General features: G+C 51.1%; 1 protein-coding gene across 7 annotated transcripts in view; it reads left to right on the top strand.

Moving 5' to 3' along the window:
* DLGAP2 (DLG associated protein 2) overlaps window positions 1–22,709 on the top strand; it is a 635,944-nt gene that overhangs the window by 532,581 nt on the left and 80,654 nt on the right. For all 7 annotated transcript variants that reach the window (XM_044939120.2, XM_044939128.2, XM_044939133.2 and 4 more), the window contains one exon: window positions 14,572–15,632. In XM_044939120.2, the coding sequence (XP_044795055.1) occupies window positions 14,572–15,632 (1,061 nt within the window). The remainder of the gene's footprint in view (window positions 1–14,571; window positions 15,633–22,709) is intronic.

The following is a 22,709-nucleotide window of genomic DNA, read 5'->3' as shown; positions in this document are numbered from 1 at the left end:
TCCTTTCTGTTTGTAAAACCAAATCAAATCGTTATTGGAGCGTGTCAGCATTTAAATAAACAAGCAAACTTGAAATGGACTTTCTAATATCACGGGAAACACCCTTGTGCAGAAGTGACATCATCACCTAAGACTGCTCCTTCTGGAGAACACTGCACATCTGCTTCCTCAGCTCTGGGTATAAATGTTCTTCTGGCTTCAAAGATTCTGCCTCACTTATGTCCCAGAAGTTCACACTAATTCATAAACACCCTCACATAGTGAACGATCCATGCTTTGCCGCTTCCTGGCCACAAGACCTGGTTTTAATCATTTATACACTTATTCGATGTATAGAAGCGTGCAGAAATATCTCAACTTCAGTTTTTTTTTAATTTATTTTCTAAATGAGCAGAAAGGAGTGGCTGATTTGTAGACACACTTTTCTCTCCGACTTGTAATGAAGTAAAAGAAGGTTCGGTTCTACTCAGGTTCTGAAAGCAGATCTTTGTAGGAAGGAAACCCAGTCACACAGAACACAGACACATACCTGCCGGGGTCCTGGGTTCAGGCCCTGCCCACCTGCCCACCTACACCTGTGCGGGGACCTTCTCTAAGCTTCTCACATGAGCTATTCTGCCCCAAAGAAAGGTCCCTGTTAATGAATCTCCACTTGTAGTCATTGATTCTGGGGAAAAACGAGATAATGGCCTGAATCCACATTGGTGCTGCCTCCTGAATCTTTTGATTTAGCAAAAAATTGGTCTGCTCCTAGAAATTGCCAGCACCGTTTGTGATAAATGGATCTTGTCCTGGCTACTTTCTGGTGCAGAGCGTGGATTTTAAATTATAATGTTTACACCTGGGATTGCACTATGAGTTTCCATCGTGTAAAATCTTAAATTGAATTTAATTTTCATAAAACTTCAAGTTTATAAGTTGAGTCTTTTAAGGTGGTCATGAACCCTACCTGAAAATTTACCATGAATTCTTATTTCAAAATCACTTATGAAATAATCGTCAAAAATCAATTATTTTAAAACAAGCATTCTTTTTGCTGGATTCTGATATATACATTGGGAATTGGCAACAGACATTTCTGACAGGCTATAAATTTTTGTCGAGGCAGAAATATAAGGTAATCATCAAAAAACTATGTAAAAGGAGAGATTGATTTAAATTAAGGAGTCTGATTTGTATCGAAGGAATTCAAGGAGAAAGAGACTTGAAAGGCAAATATAATTATTTTTTCGAAGCTGCACGTTGTGTTTCACAGGTGTATTTTCTAATAAAGAGTCAGAAATGACTTTCAGCTTCATGAGTAAGGGATTGGATTTACAACTGACAGAAGTTGCTTTTTTCCTGTGCTTTGGAAGCCATTGTTTTTCGTGAAGAATAAAGATCTATCTAAAAGCTATTTATTTAACCCATAAATAAGAAGTCATTTGGCAATTAAGTACAATTCGGTTGCCAGCGTGGTTGCTCTCCATAAATGCTTGAACAAAAATATGGTGAAATTCTGGAAAGTAGCTTAAGATTTCGGCACCTGAGTTTATTTTTGTGACAATTTTATTATTGGTTCATTTTGGATGTGCTGGGTATTTGTTGCTGCCTGGGCTTCTTTAGCTGTGGTCTGCAGGCTTCTTCTCTGGCTGTAGTGCCTGGGCTTCCTCTCTGGCTGTGGTGCCCGGGCTTCCTCTCTAGCTGTGGTGCCCAGGCTTCTTCTCTAGTTGTGGTGCCCGGGCTTCTTCTTTAGCTGTGGTGCCCGGGCTTCTTCTCTAGTTGTGGTGCCTGGGCTTCCTCTCTAGCTGTGGTCTGCAGGTGCTTCTCTAGTTGTGGTGTACGGGCTCTTCTCTAGCTGCGGCTTCTGGGGTCCAGACCACAGACTCGCTAGTTGGGGTGCACGGACTTGGTCACTCCTCAGCATGTGGGATCTTCCCAGATCAGGGATCGAACCCATGTCTCCTGTGTTGACACGCAGATTGTTTACCACTGAGCCACCAGGGAAGCCCAGCATCTGAGTTTAGAATCAGAAAACTCCTTGTGTTGATATTGTCCATTCAAAAGACATCTACGTGCAATTATTCTTCTAAGGTAGAACTTTGATATATGTGAAGTCAGGAGTAAGTAAAAACGCTACTTGCCTGTGTTACAAATTATTGATTAAAACTGCCAACCAAAGGCCCAAGTTAAATCAGCAGGGGGTGTGTGTGGGAGAAATCAGCACCATGCAGGATACACAGTGGAGCAAACCTTAAGATTTAAAAAGATGCAAGCTGATGGACTTCCCCGGTGGCTTGAACGGTAAAGCATCTACGTGCAATACTAGCTGAGATTGTGGTTCGAATGCATGAAACCCTCCTTTTGGTCAGTTTGGTTTGCAGGTTGGCCGTGTTCTGTTTGCACGAGGCGCAGTACTCATCCCCAAGTGTCCCGTCTACAAAGCCCTTTCTGGCTACAGGAAGTGGCTGCCTCAAGTCACCTTCAGAAAGACAGTTTGCTGCAGAGGTCACAGGAGTCAGGGCCCTGTCAGCATGAGCCCCGCTGCTGGTGACCGGAGGCCCGAGCACCCTTCCAGGAGGAGGGCAGCACAGGTGAGGTGCTGCTGCTCTGGTCATCATGCCCTGGGGCCTGGGCACCCCTCACGGCCGCTGGGACACCCCCACTTCTCTGTTGCTGCACTGATGAACTCTTGTCTCCAACTGTCCGGACTTCAGATCCCCGAGAAAGAGTGTGGTTCCTTGTCTCCATCATCAACGAGTGGAATGTGCTGGCTTGGCCTCACGCTGCGATGGGCCAGGAGCCTCCCTCAGGCCCCACCCTCTGAAGGATGCTGGGAAGCAGGGTTTAGGGCCAGTCACACACAGGCAGGCAGCTGTGCCTCAGGGTCTTGTCCAAAGGTGCCTCGTTGGAAGAACAGGCAGTGGGTGGTTTTACTGGACACAGTGTACAGGGGTTGTGCTCGTCCTTGACGTGATTGTACAACACGATGCTTTGTCCCCCGGCGTGAGGCGGCTGCGGCGCAGCACGAGGCCTGCTTCTGAGGAGTTCCCGCGGTGCCCTGGATGCCCCTGCGGGTGCACCCGCAGGTCCAGACGCCTGCAAGCACTGCAGGCTGCACATGCCTGCTCCGTTCTGCCCCAGGGCCCTGGCTCAGACTGTGAGTGGACAGAGCGGCTGGGAGGTGGGCTGTTCCTCCGGGAGGCAGGCTACAGACCGCACGTGTGCTGTAGCCACATCTAGACCCAGGCAGCCTGGGGCCCTGCTGGGATGTGACGGCCATGGCACCTGGGCAGCTTCTGCCCCCGCTCGTCCATCTCCAGAGTTAAGCCTTTTGTCCTTTAGTGAGTGTCAGCTCGGGGGCCCCGGCACCGAGAGCAGGTGAGGGACCAGTGAGCGCTGTCCTGGATGAGATCGCAGGGGCCCGAGTGAAGGACGCAGGGGGCAGAGCAGCGGGACTCAGCAGAGGGGGGCTCGTGCACATTTTAACCTGAGGCCAACGTCTTCTTCAAGCGGTGGTTTGTCACATGTCGGCGGTGGGTGATGACTCAGACGCCCTGACCCTCCTTCACTGCCTGTTCCGTCTCATCCTGACACCCCGTCAGCTGCGCACGGTCCTCTTGGCCTTGGAGGCTGTGTTAGCTCACATGCTCTGCGTCCCCTGAAACCAGCATCTCCCACGCAGCTGCTCAGAGCGGGGCCAGCCCCCGACCTGAGCTGGTGCCCTGTGGGTGCTGGCATGTGGCTCTGGGATGAGGGAGGGTGGACGTGATGGACGTCGCAGCTGAGGCCAGTTCCGAGGAGGGCCGACTGGGCTCAGGTGGCGCCAGCAGGGAACACTGCAGGGGTCTGCAAGCCAGTGGGCCCCCGGCGGAGCAAGAGATCCCTCTCCTGCCTGGACCCTCCTCTCTGCTCTCAGCTTCCTCTCCTTCCTGGTTCTGACTGAGCTGTGCCTTCTGTTTCTCTCGTCTTCGCTAAGGAAAGGCTCTGTAGCACGCTCAGAGCCTGTTAGGTCCGCAGGGTGCTTCCTCCCCAGACAGCGCTGTCTCAGAAAGGCCTTGCCCTCCTCTCACTGGCAAACCTGCCCTCTCCACGACCCCAGGTTCCCTGGGGACCAGAGGGGAATGGCAGGGGAGTGAAAAGCATATTCCATTGGTCTCAGTCCCTGTGCTGATTTCTGTAAGGCTCACACACAAAGATGAAGCTCTTTACAAGGAAGGAAGGCCTTTCCTGGGGGCGCCCGCTGTGCAGGGTCACGGAGATGGAGACACTGTGACCCTCCCCGCCCTCTAACCATGGGTAAGGGCAGCTCCCTCACATGTGTTTCCTACCGAGATCCACAGGATGCTGTAACCCCTGCCTCCAGAAACTGGGTTCAGCCCTCAGGATTTAAACCTCTGTCATCTGAGAGGAGATCCACAGTGCTCCCTGTGAGTGAGGAAGGTTCCGGACCCAGCAGGGCCCGAGCATGCTCACGTGGTTCCATCCTCATCCGGCAGGCGGTTAAGCAGCTCTCAACCCTTTACTGTGTAACTTCAGTTAACATTGTCAAACCACTTAAAGTTCATTGATCCACTAATTCATACCTCATTTCATTTTATAAGAATGCAAAGTGTGAATAACAAAAGCCTGTAAAATATACTGGTGAAACGTAAATGCAAACTCAAAATCACGATCAGAGAACTTTCAAAAATGAAGGAGCAAAAGGAGACACGTGACCATCCATGGACCACAGACCAGCCCTGAGCTGTGCGGGGTGGACCCCGGACCAGCCCTGAGCTGCAAGGCAGTCAAGTCAGTGGGGGACGCAGCCTCATTCACGCCCATCCTGCCCCAGAGAAAGAGGACATTTAGGACAAACAAGCATTGTTTTCCTAAACTTTACTAAACAGGCCTTTCACTGAGTTCTAAACACATGAAGCAAAGTTTTTAAAATGATCTTTGTGTGTATTCAGTGTTGTGTTTTTATTTCTTCTACCATATGTATTAATTTATAAGAGATTTACGTGGCTGTGTCACCTGCCATACAGATACGTGCTGCTACCGCTGCCGTCACTGTGAGAACATTTTCCCACCCTGAACCCTGGGGGTCACCCCCACCCCAGCCCCCGAGAGCCATTTCTCTTTCTTTCGCCTTTCTGCACACTTTATATGGTGGAATCATGTAATGCGTGGTCCTTTGTGACAGCCCCTTCCACAAACACAGTGTCTTGAAGGTCCACCCACGCTGTCACACGTTCCCACACTTAACTGGCTTTCATTGGAGAACAATATTCCATTTGGACAAACATAACCACTTCTGTACATCTGTTTGATGGGAATTTGGATTGTTTCCTCTTTTTAAACTATTATGAACAATGCTGCTGTGAACATTCATGTACAAGTTTTTGTGAGGATCCACTCTTATTTCTCGGGGGTGTGCACTCCCTCAGATTTGAATTCCTGGGTCACACAGTTGTTCCATGGTTAACCTTTTGAAGAGCTTTCCAAAGCGACGTGAAATTGTCCATATGTAGGGGCATGTCATCCATGAGCAGAGATAGCTTTACGTCTCCCTTTCTAATTTGAATGCCTTTTTCCTCCTTTTTCTTGTCTGATTGCTCTGGCTAGAACTTCCAGCAGCAAAAGTGGGCGGCTTTGTCTTGTTCCAGATCTTAGGGGTATAGCTTTCAGTCTTCCACCAGTGAGAATGTGGGTTGTTCATAATTGCCTTGATCATGTTGAGGAAGTCGCCTTCATTCCCAGCTTTCCGAGTGTTTTTATCATGCAGTGGTGTTGGATTTTTGGCAAGTGCCAGTTCGGCAACACCTGTATTACAGTACTAACGTGTTGTCACGTGGTGGTTAGTTTTTGTTCAGCTGAACCATCCTCACGTGCCCAGGATGAATCCCACTTGGCCGTGGTGTGTAATCCTTTCTCTGTGCTTCTGGATTAGGTTTGCTAGGTATGTTGTTGAGGGGTTTTGCTTCTATAGTCTTTAACAGATATTGGTCTATAACTCTTTTCTTCTGATGTCTTTATGTGGCTGCCATATCAAGGTAATGCTGGACTTGTGAGTTAAGAGGTCTTCCTCCCTCTACTAATTTTTTGTTAGAGTTTGAGAAGGATTGGTGCTAATTCTTGTCTGAATGTTAAGTAGAATTCACCCCTGAAGCCATCTGGTGCTGAACTTCTCATTGTTGGGTGATTTCTGGTTCCTGATTCCATCTCCCTGCTTGTAGTAAATTCTGCTGAGAATTCACTGTGGCAAGCCCTGCTGCATAATTCTGCCTTGTAGTTCTGGCATGACTTTCTGTTTCTTCTCAAAGTGATTGATGTGTTTCTGAGTTTGCCCATTTCATCTGGGTTATCTCATTTGTTGGCATTCAGTTGTTCATAGTACACTTATGGGCTTCCCTGGTAGTTCAGCTGGTAAAGAACCCGCCTACAATGCAGGAGACCCGGGTTTGATCCCTGGGTTGGGATGATGCCCTGGAGAAGGGAAAGCTACCCACTCCAGTATTCTGTCCTGGGGAAGTTCATGGACAGCAGAGCCTGGCGGACTACAATCTATGGGGTTGCAAAAAGCCGGACACGACTTTTACTTTCAATCCTTTTTATTTATATAAGGTTAGGTCTTCCACCACTTTTGTTTCTGATTTTGAGTGCTTCTCTTCTTTTCCGTCTAGCTAAAGGGTTGTCAATTTTACTGATTTTTTTTTTTTTTTTGGAGATCCAACTTCAGTATCATTGGTTCTCCGTATTGTTTCTTTTTAATTTATTTATTTTTATTTGGAGGATAATTACTTTACAATATTGTGTTTCTTTCTGCCATATATCTCTGTATCCTTTCTTATTTCATTTATCCCAGCTCTGAGCTTCATTCTGTCTCTCCTCCTGCTAGCTTTAGATTTAGTTTTATTTTTCTATCCATATGAATTTGAAGATCAGATTTTGAATTTTCACAAAGAATCCAGTTGGGGTTTGGGTGGTGATTGAGTTGGATTTGTACATCAATTGGGGGAATATCCCCATGTTAACTGTGTTAGTTCTTCCAATTTATGAATATGAGATATCTTTATTTTTTATTGAAGTACAGTTGACTTACAATGCGTTAATTTCTGCTGTATAGCCAAGAGATTCCGCTGTACGTTCTCTTCTGAGGGCTCAGAGCAGCCTCCCATTTATTTAGAGCATCGCTAATGTCTTTCAACAATGTTTTGTAGTTGTCAGCATAAAAATCTGGAACTTCCCGGTTTAATTTTTGAGGAAACATTTTTAAAGGGGTTTCAAACTGGCTCGTTTTTGACACAATGGCCCCATCTTTCACACCTCACACAGCAAATTCAGGACAGGCCCACCGGCTCTCTCACTGTCCCCCCTGCCCAGCTCTTTGCTGCAAGGTCCTGGCGAGTGAAGCTCCCAAGGAGCCCCGTGGGTAGGCAGGCTGAGCTGGTGCTGTCTGGGGGGCCATGGGAAGGAGGGAGTCAGGGAGGGCCAGGAAGCACAGGGAGCCGGGCAATTCCAGGACCAACCAGAGGCGCACTGCTTCGCCCCAGATCCGACTGAGATTTCTGAGGGAGTGTTGGCAAGTTTCACTCATCTGGGAAAAGATGTCCTTCTTTATTTAGCAAGCACCACCACGGTTCACTGGAGGAAGTTTTTGCACTTCCATTTTGTCTTGCTTGGATTGTTCTTTCCCTTTGGTTCAGCGAGATTTCTCCTCCAACAGGGTTCTCCTTCTCAGTGAGGGAGCAGCGATGACACAGCAGACAGTCTGTCTTTCCCCTGAGGGGGGCGAAATCAGAGGGCAGTGCAGGCAGCTCGGGTGTGAGCGAGCTCCCAGCAGAGGGTCCTCGGGGAAGGACCTCCGGGCTCAGGTCTCTGCACCCAGGGGTGGGGCAGGCGCAAGGCTCCAGACTTCCCCAAAGCACCTGGGCCCATCGCCGCAGTGCATGTCCAGCCTGGGTGGCTCAGGCTGTGCTAGATGTTGAACCTGCAAGCCTGGTTTAACTAGAAAGGGCACAGAGGACCCCGCTCTACCCTCCCTGTCATCAGCTGCCCAGAGCCGGATGCAGGGTTCTGTCCAACGCAGCTCTGATGTGAGCGTGTACGTGTGTGTCTGCGTGTGTGGAGCCCCCTTGGGGCCCTGCCCACCTGCCCTGTGAGCCTTGGTCTCTGCCTGTGGTGGACACAGCTCCCGGGTTGGGGGCAGCTTCCAGGAGGGTAAAGTCTGTGACTCGACCCAGCATGGTGAGCACTCCATCACATTAGCCATATTTTAAAAGGTTAATTCCACGACTCAGAATGTGTTTTTCACCAGGCATGCCAACTGTCTTGTGAAATCCAGCCATAAAATGTGCATTTAGATCCTCATGTGAATTTGGGGAGATAGTTAATGCATAATGATGATAATTGCTATTTTCTTTTGCTTAATAACAAAAAAGTGTTCAGTGAATAGCTGGAGATGAGGAAACCAAGATGCTTCCACGTTTTGTTACCTTACTTTCACAAAGAGAAATTACCAGCCCCTCAGTATTTATTATATGTTATGCAGACTTACTTAAAAAAAAAAAAACCTGCACTCTAAGTCCTCATCACCTTTCCATTCGGACATGATTTACGGTGGGTTATTATTCCATTCGGACATTATTACAGTGTGTTGCTATTGCTTCATTTTTGAGAGGTAAGGTGTAAGTTTCCACGCGTACACCAGGAAATTCAGTCCCTGAACTCAGGGGAAATGACAGTGTTATCAACATGTGGCAAAATCAAATTTAATTCATTTCAGTTAAACTTTTCTCTTTGATGCTGTTCATTTATGGAGCCACAGCCATAGCGTCGCTTGCAGGCTGAACATTAAGCAGAAACGTGATGTGTGTGTGGAGCAATAATGGGTTGGCTCTTTAGCATGGAGCAACTTTAGAACTGTATTAAATTACACGTTAATGGAAAAATAAAGCAGGCGATAATAGGACAACTTAGGCTGCTGTACAGTCTAGGTTACAGAACACGGTCATGCTGTTTACTAGCTGAACCCTGAATTTCCTTTGAAAACTTGCTTTTAACTGTGTTAAAATGTAATGGAACCTGAAATATCCCTTCCTAATATTTCAAGTTTTCCGGTTACAGTTTGGCCGTTGAGACGGGCAGGCGCTGTGTAGCTCTTAGGGGATGGCCACTCCTTCGAGGCCACGGTGCGGCTCATGCTGGATGGAGCGAGGCTGTGCCAGGGGGTGAAGGGCCCCCAGGCCCGGAATCGCAGACCCTGTGCTGTGAACGCACAGGGGATACCCCATGCTGCCCCCAGGAGACCATGCCCAGCCTCGCCCCGACCCCGGCATCCCTGGGAAACTTCTGCTTTCTCTCCTGCCAGCAGGCACTCCCTGGTAGACGTCTCGCCCCCAAGTTCCTGGGATCAGGGAAGCTGAGTCCCCTTTTATCACTCGTCCCCTAGTCTGGACCAGCCTGACAGGTGGCAGCTGTGGAGCCTGGGACAGGGCCTTGGAGCCCACACTGGTGTTGGCCAGCGTGGTGGTGCCAGATGCTCAGTGAGGCCGAGCGCGTGGAGAGGCCTGAGTCAGCAGAGACAGGTTACTGACAGGAGGCTCCAGCCGAGACCATGGAGTCTCAAATCCCTGTTCCTGGAGTCAGGAGTAGACAGGTTACTGACAGCAGGCTCCAGCCGAGACCACGGCATCTCAGATCCCTGTTCCTGGACTCAGGAGCAGACAGGTTACTGACGGGGAGGCCCCAGCCGAGACAACAGTGTCTCAGATCCCTGTTCCTGGACTCAGGAGTAGACATGTTACTGATGAGGAGGCCCCAGCCAAGATCATGGAGTCTCAGATCCCTGTTCCTGGAGTCAGGAGTAGACAGGTTACTGACTGGAGGCTCCAGCCCAGACCACGGAGTCTCAGATCCCTGTTCCTGGACTCAGGAGCAGACAGGTTACTGACGGGGAGGCCCCAGCCGAGACCACGGCATCTCAGATCCCTGTTCCTGGACTCAGGAGCAGACAGGTACTGACGGGGAGGCCCCAGCCGAGACCACGGCATCTCAGATCCCTGTTCCTGGACTCAGGAGCAGACAGGTACTCACGGGGAGGCCCCAGCCGAGACCACGGCATCTCAGATCCCTGTTCCTGGACTCAGGAGCAGACAGGTTACTGATGGGGACACCCCAGCCGAGACCATGGTGTCTCAGATCCCTGTTCCTGGCTGGCCTGGGCATGAGGGCACACTCAGACCACGGCCTGGACATGAGGGGTGACACTCCAGGAGCCTCAAACCTCAACCTCCGGCTGGTCTGGGGTATGAGCTTGTAGTCACCACCCTCCACCCAGGCAGGGGTCTTGTTTTCTGCAGAATGGCCCCAAGATATGTGTCAGATGGCACATCCATCCCTGAGGAGCAACCAGGACCCTGTGTTATCACTGCGCTGATATTGAATCTTTCGTCTCGTTTCTTCAGGACGTTTTCCTTTTTCTGCAATTCCCTCACTTCCCCAGCTAGTAACTGCTGACTCTGCTCTTTGAGCTTCGGGGAAGCCTGGGAGCCTAAAACCTTTTCTCCAAGCTGAGAACGGGGGACGTGGAGGGGCCTGTGTGCTGGGCCTGCAGGGTCCCGCCCCATTTCCACAGGCATCGTTGGTCCGGTGCCTGGCAGCTGGAGATGCCTCTCCTGCAGGGTCATCGAGAGAACTGGGTCAGTGGCCATCGGGGAGACACCTCGTGTCTGTCTGCTTTCTTCCCCGTTTGCCTTGGTGGCCGGGGGGGCACCTTTGGGGCCAGGGTGGGTGGCTCTGTGAGCATGGGTCCTCGCCTCGTGAGGTGGTGCCGGGGCAGGTCTGTGAGTGAAGAAAGCGGGATGCTCTTGGTGGAGGGGGATAGGGCCCCCGGCCCTGGGGGGTTGCTGGACCCCAAGGCGGGGTCAGGCTCAGTCAGCTTCCTTCCTGAGAGCGTGAGGCCCTTGGCGCTGACAGGGTGCCCTTCTTGTCCCCGTCTGGACAAGCGCACGGGGGTCCCAGGCTTGTCTGAGCCGAGGCGGGTGGTGTTGACGCCAGGTCTCAGAGAAGAAGTCCTGGAGGAAGCGTGCAGCCTGGGGGGCGGGGCATGGAGAGGACCCGCAAGAGCAGCCGCCGGTGTGACCCAGTGCAGGATGCTCCCTGAGGCTGAGAGACGAGCCAGCAGCGCGGGGCGCCAGGCTCCCCTGGTCTCCTAAGGGCTTGGAGCCTCTGCTGGGCCTGGAGTGGGCTGGGGCTGGCCAGTGGCCTCAGGGGGCCCGCCACCCCATCTGTGTTCCCTGCATGTACATATTGTGTAGGGGTGTATGCATCACAGATGCTTGTCACGTGTGCACATTATACACTCTAACAGGATCTATTCCCTGTGTGTACTGGATCCTTACTAGACACTATACATGTGTACTATGTATGAATATATGCCTTATATATACATGTTATGTGTCCATTATACATGGTAATAGAACCTATTCCCTAGGTGTATTATATGCATGTTAGTTGCTCAGTCATGTCTGACTCTTTGCAACCCCATGGTCTGTAGCCAGCCAAGTTCCTCTGTCCATGGAATTCTCCAGGCAAGAATTGTTAATGGATGGGTTCCTCCTTTAGTGAGTTTCAATGGAACAGGTCCCATGAAGCCTGAACTATGGAGAGCATTGGCTGCAATGGCACCTGTGATTTTACATAGACCTTTAAATGAACAAAGATATATTGTATGGGCATGCACACATTCTCCCTATGCATTTTTGTTGGCCAGAAATCAGAATGAGTTGAGAGTTTTTGAAGGAAAAACTGTTTATAATGTCGAATGTGTGAATTGTTTTATATCAAATTGTGTTGATGGGAATGATTATAGTAATTATAAGGCTGGATCTTCCCAACCCAGAGTCAAACCCATGTCTCCTGCAGTGCAGGCAAATTCTTTACCACTGAGCCACTAGGGAAGCCCCGTATATATGCATACTATATACTATATGTGCATATTATATATATGTATTACATACACATGTTATGTGTACATATTATACATGATCATAGAATCTATTTCCTGTGTATGCATATTTATATTATATATACATATTGTATACTGTAATAGAGCCTTTTTTTCTGCATATTATAAATGAATATGTATATTACCTATACACTTGTGTAAAGAGCCTGTTGATGAAAGTGAAAGAGGAGAGTAAAAAAGTTGGCTTAAAGCTCAACATTCAGAAAACTAAGATCATGGCATCTGGTCCCATCACTTCATGGCAAATAGATGGGGAAACAATGGAAACAGTGGCTGACTTTATTTTTCTGGGCTCCAAAATCACTGCAGATGGTGATTGCAGCCATGAAATTAAAAGACACTTACTCCTTGGAAGAAAAGTTATGACCAACCTAGACAGCATATTAAAAAGCAGAGATCTTACTTTGTCAACAAAGGTCCATCTAGTCAAGGCTATGGTTTTTCCAGTGATCATGTATGGATGTGAGAGTTGGACTATAAAGAAAGCTGAGTGCCAAAGAATTGATGCTTTTGAACTGTGGTATTGGAGAAGACTCTTGAGAGTCCCTTGGACTGCAAGGAGATCCAGCCAGTCCATCCTAAAGATCAGTCCTGGCTGTTCATTGGAAGGACTGATGTTGAAGCTGAAACTCCAATACTTTGGCCACCTGATGCGAAGACCTGACTCATTTGAAAAGATCCTGATGCTGGGAAAGATTGAGGGCAGGAGGAGAAGGGGATGACAGAGAATGAGGTGGTTGGATGGCATCACCAACTCAATGGACATGGGTTTGGGTGGACTCTGGGAGTTGGTGATGGACAGGGAGGCCTGGCATGCTGCGGTTCATGGGGTCACAAAGAATCGGACACGACTGAGCGACTAAACTGAACTACACCACTTGTGTATATTACATACTGTAATAGAATCGGCTTCCTTACACATTTGTTGTTGTTCAGTTAGTTGTGTCCAGCTCTCTGTGATGCTATGGACTGCAGCATGCCTGTACATATTAGGGTCTGTATTTTCTGTATGTATTACATTATATATCATATATTCTTACTATGTACTATTGTGACCCATTGGACTATAGCTCTCCAGGCTCCTCTGTCCATTGGATTTTTCAGGCAAGAATACTGGAGTGGGTTGCCATGCCCTCCAGGGGATCTTCCCAACCCAGGGATCAGACCCGCGTCACCTGTGTCTCCTGCATTGCAGGCAGATTTCTTTACCTGCTGAGCCACTGAGGAAGCTATATATATATATATAGTATATACTATAATGGGCTTCCCTGGTAGCTCAGATGGTAAAGAATCCATTTGCAATGTGGGAGACCTTGGTTTGATCCCTGGCTCAGGAAGGTCCCCTGGAGGAAGGCATGGCAACCCACTCTAGTATTCTTGCCTGGAGAATCCCCATGGACAGAGGAGCCTGGCAGGTTACAGTCAGTGGGGCTGCAAGGAGTTGGACATGACTGAGCGACTAAGCACAGCACAGCACACATATACTATAAAGTCTGTATTTACTATATATATATTATATGCATACCGTGTACAATGTATACATATTATGTGTGGATATATGCATTATGTATACACATTACGTATGCATATAGTGTGCTGTGTTGGAGTCTGTATCTCCTGCACCTCTTTGATGGCCAGCTGGAAGCAACAGAAGCAGAAATCCTAGGACAGCAGGAAGTAGAGGTAGAGCGAGGGGCAAAGCCTGGAGCCCAGTAAACCCTGAACTTCATGAATTCTGACCCAAGAGAGTTGAAAATGGTAACCACAATCATGGTAACATAGCTAGAGTAACCATTGCATGCCCTCCTCCTGGACCTCCACTGTTGAGGACATGGAAGCCCACCTAGAGTCCTGCACCAGTGGGGGCAGAACCTAACTAGTCATGTCCGAGGCCCCGATCCAACCACTGGGCTGAGCAGCCTTCCCCCTGGCAAACCCAGCATCCTGCAGAGGTCAGCTCTGGTGGTTCGAGGCTCTCCGTACAGTAGCACCACTCACAAAATGAAACCTTTCTTCTGAGTAGAATTGTAGAGCTCAAAATCAACAGTGTGAAACAGGAAATCAGGGCATCATGGCTTCATCCTCATATTGACTTGGATGGTGGCCTTGAGAAAGTCACCTCTGCTTCTTGCCTGCATGACCAGTGTGTGGCTTTACGCAGCTCACAGCCAACCCTCCGTGTGGCGCATCAGCCCACCAGCTATCTCACTGCTTAAGTAGCTGGTGCTATTCCTCAAACTTCTTAAACTGAACTACAGCACTCAAATCTAGTCAGTGTAACTCTTTTCCCCCAAACTGTTTGCTTAACACCACCAAATCTTACTGTCAAGACCTGATGACCATTTTAGACATTCAGTATTTGTAGTTGCAGAACCACCCTGGGAAATAGTGGTTACTCTCCTTCATACTCCTGGACTTTGGAGCTGTCCATGTGGTGTGAAAAAATGACCATTAAGTTGAGTGTCCATATCAGGAGTGGTCCCGGGATAAAAACAGTCCCCGTGTGGACAGGGGTGTCCACACAGGCTTTCCCTCCGGGTTGCTCCACGTCTGACCCAGCTTCTGTGTTCTCTCGACAGACCAGCAGTATTCATGGTCCCCGACTCCGCACTTCAATGAAGAGAGGTACTCCCCCGCACCGAGGACTATGAAGGGCTTATCTGGGAGTCGGAACCCGCCGCTGTGCTCTGGCCACACATGTGGCCTGACGCCGCCCGAGGACTGCGAGCTAGGCCACCTGCACCACGGCCCCGAGGCGCGGCCGCCCTACCTGCTCAGCCCTGCCGACAGCTGCCCGCTGGAGCACCACCGCTGCTCCCCGCGGACCTCCATCCACTCCGACTGCGTGATGCTGCCTGTGGTGCTGGGCGACCACGTGTCCAGCAGCACCTTCCCCCGCATGCACTATAGCTCCCACTATGACAGCAGGGACGACTGCGCCGTGGCCCACGCAGGCGCCAAAATCAACCGCATCCCGGCCAACCTGCTGGACCAGTTCGAGAAGCAGCTGCCGCTGCACCGGGACGGCTTCCACACGCTGCAGTACCAGCGCGCCTCCGCGGCAGCCGAGCAACGCAGCGAGAGCCCCGGCCGCATCCGGCACCTGGTGCACTCGGTGCAGAAGCTCTTCACCAAGTCCCACTCCCTGGAGGGCTCGTCCAAAGGCCACGTCAACGGCACCAGGGCCGACGGCAGGGCGGACGAGCACGCGCACGGCCACCACGCCAAGCACGGCCGGCGGAGCAAGAGCCGCGAGCGCAAAGTGGAGGGCCGGCCGCGTGGGGGCCCAGGCAGCTGGTGGGGCTCAGACGACAACCTGGACAGTGACAGCACCTGCCGCGCCTCCAGCGCGCTCGGCCGGCCCCACGCAGAGCCTTTGGCCCGCTGCTACCCCGACGCGCTGCCCGGCCCCTTCGGGGACCTCTCGCTGAGAACCTCCAAAAGCAACAATGACGTCAAGTGCTCGGCCTGCGAGGGCCTGGCCCTGACGCCCGACACCAAGTACATGAAGCGCAGCTCCTGGTCCACGCTCACCGTGAGCCAGGCCAAGGAGGCCTACCGCAAGAGCTCCCTGCACCTGGACAAGCCGCCCGGGCCCCCAGAGTTGAAGCCGCCGCTGCGGCCCTGCCACTACCTGCAGGTGAGGGCTGGGTCCCGGTGCTACAGGACAAGGGGGCGTCCGGGCTCTGCAGGTCAGGGGGGCGTCCAGGCTCTGCAGGAGAAAGGGGCGTCCGGGCTCTGCAGGTCAGGGGGGCGTCCGGGCTCTGCGGGTGAGTGGGGGGATCCTGGCTCTGCAGGTGAGGGGGGGTGTCCGGGCTCTGCAGGTGAGGGGTGCATCCAGGCTCTACAGGTCAGGGGGGCGTCCGGGCTCTGCAGGTCAGGGGGGGTGTCCCTGCTCTGCAGGCGAGGGGGTCATCCCAACTCTGCAGGCTGATGGTGGGAGCATCCTGGGAGGACCTGGAGTGTAGCAGGCCAGTCCCGGGGGCCTCTGAGGCTGCAGGATCCAGTGACAGCCACAACGTGTGCACCCACAGCAACGTTTCCCCATCTGAAAGCGGCCAGTGGGGCCCAGGAATGAGTTTGCATGAGCTCACCAGCTTTCCCCATGCCAGCAGCTTTAAACCTTGGATATGTCAGGGAGCCTGGTTGTAGGAACCGAATCTGTTCTCTGGGGTGTGGGTGAAACACACCACAGGCAACAACAGGCACGGGCAGGTGCGGACATAGTGACCTCGGAATTCTCTGTTTGGGGCCCTTCCTGTCCTCTTGGCTCCTAACCACACGTGCCCAAATGAGAGGGGAGCCCAGCACCAAGAGGCCCCCTCTTTTTTCCAGAGGCCTCTGCAGTTACTTCTCTCAGCTAACAGCGCTGTTAGCAAAGCTCTGAAACCTGAAGTTTCCTTCAGGGCACATGTAATTTGCATTCCAGTCCGCCCTTCGATGGGTCATGCAGGCTGTGCAGGGGATTGGAAAGGTTCTCTTGGAATCCTGAGTAACCATCTGATCGCCAGCGTCTGATTGCTGGCTGAGCTGTCAGAATGTCAGTTAACCAGGCAGATAAGCAACTGTGATTCTTCTCAGGCATCAGGTGGCTGTGAATTGGAATTGCGTTAGCCATTCCAACCGCCACCTGGAGCACGCTCCATGACCCAGTGGATCTGGTTTAAAAGGAAAATGTGCTCATCAGATTGCTTTAATAGGCAGATTTATTCAAAGAGACAGATAGATTTAAATAGCAATATTTAAATAATATTGCTCATTTTATTTTAAAATAGTAATATTTGATTAATATTAATTAAAATATTAATATTTAAGAGACTTAAATTTTACTTGTAGTTACTTGCTAAATGCCCTTCAGTTGTGTCCAACTCTCTGTGACCCCATGTCCTACCAGGTTCCTCTCTCCTTGGAATCTCCAGGCAAGGATACTGGAATGGGTTGCCATTCCCTCCTCTAGGGGATCTTCTCAACCCAGGGATTGAACGCAGGTCTCCTGCATTGCATGCAGGTTCTTTACCACTGAGCCACCAGGAAGTCCTTGCTAATGCATAAATAGGAAGTTTTTGCCTGAACATCTGTAAAGGTCTGTGATAAATATGGGAGATGTGAGACCTGGAGTGCCCCAGGCCCCACCCCTCCCCAGGCTGCTGGTGTCCCGGGGGGCTGGAGCCCCAGCCCTCCCAGGCTCCCTGCTGACTGCACTGCACTTCCTGGGAATCCTCCCAGCCAGATCAGAGGCAGGGGAGTGGAAGAGTCTGTCTGTAGCTGCTGCTGTAGGAGTAAGATTTAAAAGAACAGAGGGGAGAAATAATTGCTCATAGGCTCTTTTTGTTTTCTCCACCAGAAGCTAGAGAAATCTGGAGGTGAGCAAAAGTGTTGTATTTTGTTTTCACCTTTGGTTTGTACAGAATACGTAGTTAACATTAGAGGAAGTCTGTTTTATGTTTTTAAGTAGGTCAAAGCAGACAACAGAATTGAAAGAAAATTCTGAAGTTTTATTCTTTGAAAGAGCTTGTTTTGGTTGTTTCCTCCATCAGCAGACACAGCATCTAAAGTCAGAGTTTTAATGAATGTCACACTGACCAGGTGGGTGACGTGCAGCTGGTCAGCTCAGGAGCGGATGCCCCCTGTCACGCCCTGCCCTGAGTTCCAGGGACACAAGGTGGACGATGGCTGCCCGACCCGGGTGGGAGGACAGATGGGGGCAGCTGCCTCTGTCACACCTGGAGCACACTGGGAACATACCTGGAACACACTAGGAACACACCTGGAACACACTGGGAGCACACCGGGAGCACACTGGGAGCACACCGGGAGCACACTGGGAGCACACCAGGAGCACACTGGGAACGTGGGCCTTGACCCCTCCAGTGCAGCCCCCCTCCAGCGTCACGCAGCCCAGGACCAGCACCAGCTCTGGTCCCCTTCTCCCATCCTGGGCCCTGGCATCTCCCCCTGCCTCCTTCACTTTCTGTCCCTCCTTCCTGTCTCTGTTGTTTCTGCCCAACTGGTGGTCCAGACCCACGGGGTCCCTCCGGTGACCAGGGTCTCCCTCCACATGTGTGTTGACCATGCTGCAGTGTCTTGTCTGGGGTCTGCTGGGGGAAGAGCTCCCGGCCCGACATTCCGGGAGCTGTCGGAGGAGATGAGCAGAAGGACATGGAGCTGAGGGTCACTGTGAGCATGGAGGCTTCCCCAGGCTGGAAGGGCATTTCAGCCTTGCCCCCAATACCCAGCCCTGCCAAGGTCTGAGCGTCCCAGCCCCGGGCACCCAGCCTGCCCCACCGTCCTTCACGGGAAAGGGCTCCAAATGCTGTGGGTCGTGAGCAGCCTGCCCCCAGGTCACTCATGAAGCTGATGAGGTCCCCTGGCCCCAGCTCGAGTGCACACAGAAATACAGCCTATGACACTGCCTTTCCCAGTGTTACTCACACAGTGGGTTCTGTGCTGAGGGCGGCGGGTGCACCAGCCCACGAGTCAGCTCCTCTCCGACTTCCCACTGCGAACATTCAGTCACACGGAGGCCCTGTCATTCTTAACTGGTGAAACGGAATGAAGTAGAATGCTCACCCACACAATATTACACGTTTCTGTAGTGACTGACGGTTTCCCAAGGGCCTTTCTTACACTCTCTCGAATCTAACCACAGCGTCTGATGTGTATGCAGTCAATGAGGCAGAGAGATTTACCAGGCTCACGGTAAATGCTCAAACCCCAACATTCGTCAATGAAGAATTTACTTCAGCAACATTTCTCAAACGCCTGCCTGTCACAGGCCCGAGACCAAACCAGCACCTGGCGGTGATGCAGTGAACGGTCGCAGCCTCCTGGGTCAGTCCACGTGCTGGACACTCGTCACTCCCATCGGCCCTGCCCCCGTGTGCTGGGATAGGGGGACAGCGTCCGGACAGAGGTGGGGTCACTTCAGACGGGGTGTGGAGAAGTCGGTCTCAGAGCTGACCCACACCCTCAGCTCTTGGTCAGAAGTCAGCGTTTACTTCAGGCCATGTGGAAGCACCCAAGGCCTGAGGCCTTTGAAGTGCTTGAGGCAGAAACCGGAAAAGGCCCATTTGGTAAAGATGGATGGTTTTTCTAAACCGCACATGGAAGGCTGACTGCACGTTATGCTCGACTTTTCGCTGCGTGAACGGGTGGCACCCCAACTCCCGCGTCGTTCAAGGCTCAAGTGCACAGGCTCAGGTCCATGTAAAAAGCTTCCACACACTAATAAAACAGAGAAATAAAAGGAAGGTCACTTGTAAAATAAGTACATGAATCTTAATATAAAATCGTCTGGTCCCTGACAGACATGTCCAGAGGGAAGGGGAGAATTTGGGAGCTCGTTTCTGGGTGAAGACTTGCCGCTAATCTGGACCCGAGGAAGGAGTCTCAGAGGCCCACCCGCAGGCTGCTCTGACCCTCCAGGTGGAGCAGCGCATCACAGTTCCCTCCATCAGTGACACCGCGCAAAGGAAACCAAGAGCACTGTGGTTTACATACAGAAAAGAGCTGTAGTCAAGCTTGGGTCATCATAGATGGGAAGGCAAACACTGGGATCACACAGGACTGGAGCCTGCCCTCCAAAGGGTGGGATCACACAGGACGGCAGCTGATCCTCCACGGGGTGGGGTTGCGTCCTGCTTCTTGGCCCCCGGGGTGCCGGCCACGTCCCCCCAGTGTGTGGCATCACAGCTGCCCCAGACAGATGTCCAGGCTGCTCTCGAGGGCACCCCACTTGGACCCATGGTCTTGCACTGTGACAGCCTGGAACTGGGAAGCCCAGCTGTCTTGCTCTGTTATATTCCCAGGGCAAATGTGCCTGGCGTGCGTTTAAAACAAAACAAGAAAATTGTGGACTGAATGGAGAAGACATGTCCCCACATGGACACCTAGTGTTTAATAGCATTTTCTTCCTTGGTTTCAGCACCCGAAAGAGAATATTATTACAAAACCCCAGCCCTTGTACTTTTGCCATGCTGCTTAAAAGGAAGAAAGGACATTTTAATCTGCAGCCTGAAGTCTTCTTCAAGCAATAAGCAGGAGATACTGAAATCTACACTCACCTCGACTTTAGAAGATGCCTATTCAGAAATTGTAAATGTCACTCAGTGCTCTAAGCAAGTAGGAAATTAGAGTAATAATTATCTCTAAATGCAGCAAAGATTACACATGGATTCGCGGAAGCTGTGGATACTGTGAAAAGAAGTTTATTCGTCCATGAAAGGACTTGATGTTTTGGGGTCCACCCTGGCCACCCTCACGCCGGCCACTGCAGGTCTGTGACCCTGTAATGTGCTGAAGAAAGCGTTCTTCACTGAGGCCCGGTGGCGTTTCGGTGCCACTCCCCCGTTCTTTTTACAGTCTGCAGATATACGCTTTGGAATCAGCATTGCAACTGCCCTTGACTCTGGTTTACTCTCCTTCTATATTGAAATCTCTTCTGTCAAAGACTGAGAAATTGGCAGCTTCAATCAGGAACAAAAATATACAAGCTGATCTCATTTGTTAGTTAATTCACAAGCTGCTGGGAAAAAAAATCTCTACTTTGTTTTTTTTTAACAGAAGCATGTTTTTGATTCACAAAAATTCCATAAGCTGCCAGTGGGAACATGTCTTCCCTGGCACGTGGCTCCTCCCCATCCACCTCCCGCCAGCCTCCTTGGAGCGCCCCCCCCACAGCCGAGCCCCTCTCCGGCGCGCTGGTGGGGGAGCTGGAGCCTCTGTGAGATTCTTCTGCCTGCTGCTCGAGTCCCAGTGACTTAGAGTCCCCAGCCTCACCTCCAGGAAGCCTTCCCCGATCACCTCCTCTCTGTCAACAACTTTCTCTGGCTCCTTCCCTATTTGCCCTCTGCACCTCCTTCTTTGCCCTAATTCAACCATAATTCACTTTATTTTATGCCTGTCTGCTCTACTGAAATGTATTCTTATTTGGGACTAAATTTTCTTAAATTAAAAAAATAAGTTCACTTTTTATTACAATAGTTATTAATATATATGGTCCATGTAGAAAATTTAGAAAATATAAATATAAAGAAAAATCATTGAAAAGCCCACCGTTACTGTCTCCCAGTGATCACTGCACATCCTCCCGGCTGTGTTTCTATGCATAATACAGCATCTCTGTCTTTCAGGGCTTCCCTGGTGGCTCAGAGATAAAGAACCCCCCTGCCAATGCAGGAGACAAAGGAGACACGGTTCAATTCCTGGGTCTGGAAGATCCCTGGAGGAGGACATGGCAACCCACTCCAGTATTCTTGCCTTGGAAATCCCATGGACAGAGGAGCCTGGTGGGTACAGTCCATGTGGTCTCAAAACATCGGACACAACTGAACACGCATGCACACGCACACACATCTGCCTTTACAGTGTAGAAACATGGTGTCCAAAGTTTAAAAAGTGCTCTCCCTCATGGACATCTCTCCTTGGCTAAATACTCGTTCTTGTGCATATTATCCATGGCATGGTTTAGTAGATATTTTCAACCACCCCATGAGATATTATCAGTTTCCTCCTTTGACCCTAATGATCAGTTCACAGTCCCCGGCACGAATCCTGTTGTCTGGGGACATTGCTGGGTCAGAGGCACCCACAGATCGAGTCTTCCGACTAGTGGCATAAAGCGTGGGCCCATGTTACTGCTGGGCATGAGGCAGGGGGCAGCCTCTGTCCCACAGCCTTGTCCATCCTCCAGTGTGTCGGGATTGCTGAAACTGACCCCCGTGAGGAGAGAGGCGAGAGAAGCCTGGAGAAGCCCAGACTTCTCTCCTCCTGATCTCTTCTCCCGAGAGTCCCCACTCCTGTAAACCTGTGTCTGTTTCCCCAGTGGCTATGTTGCCGGCATTTCTTCTTCTTCCCGCAGTGTCTCTGGGAGCTCTGCACTGCCCTCTGTGGTCTCGTGCCCACCCACCTGCCCAGGTCTGGACGGCTCCCCAGGGTCACCATCCCCTTGAAAGCCGCTGGGAGATGGGCGCTCAGCACCTGGCTGTAGGGAGCTTGGACATGCTGCCCCCAAGCCCTGCTCTGCAGCTGGGAGTCCCTGGGCCACGCCGCCCTGAGGGTCAGGCCTGTGAGGACCCAGAGTCTCTGTCCTGTGAAGCCCCCTCCTCTTCCACGTGAGGCTGGTGTGTCTCCGTGTCTTTCATGGACCCAGCCTGGCCCGGGGTCGGGGCCGGTTCCGCACCCAGGCTGCAGGGAGGATCCGCGGAGCGTCACCATGGGGCCTGGGGGGCTCGGTACCCATGCGCTCACCCTCACTGAGGGCCGCCCGCTCTCTGCGTGTTGGTGGGGGCCCCAGAAGGGGCATCCGTCCTGCCCTGGGCTACAGTGTGCAAGATGAAAGATGAAGAAAAAGTGCTTTCAGCTGATAACTCTGCCCTGGCGGCCAGCCCTGCGTGTCCCTGGCTGGGACGGTAACGAACAGCCCAGTGGCCCCATCAAAACTGGAGAGATGACAGAAGAACGCATCTACAGACAAGCTCATAGACACAGAGAAAAGACGTGCAGCTGCCGAGGCGGGCAGGAGGGGTGGGGAGGACTAGGGGTTTGGGGTTAGCAGATGTAAACTAAAGTTTACAGGTGGGTAAACAGCAAGTCCTACTGGATAGCACGGGGAACTGGATTCAATATCCTGTGATAACCACAGTGGAAAAGAATATGAAAAACAGTGTATATATGTATAACTGAATCACTTTGTTATACAGCAGAAATTAACACAAGG

The sequence above is a fragment of the Bubalus bubalis genome, chromosome 1 (assembly GCF_019923935.1).
Source record: "Bubalus bubalis isolate 160015118507 breed Murrah chromosome 1, NDDB_SH_1, whole genome shotgun sequence".
Classification (NCBI taxonomy): Eukaryota; Metazoa; Chordata; class Mammalia; order Artiodactyla; family Bovidae; genus Bubalus; species Bubalus bubalis.
This window is presented reverse-complemented; position numbering and strand designations above follow the sequence as displayed.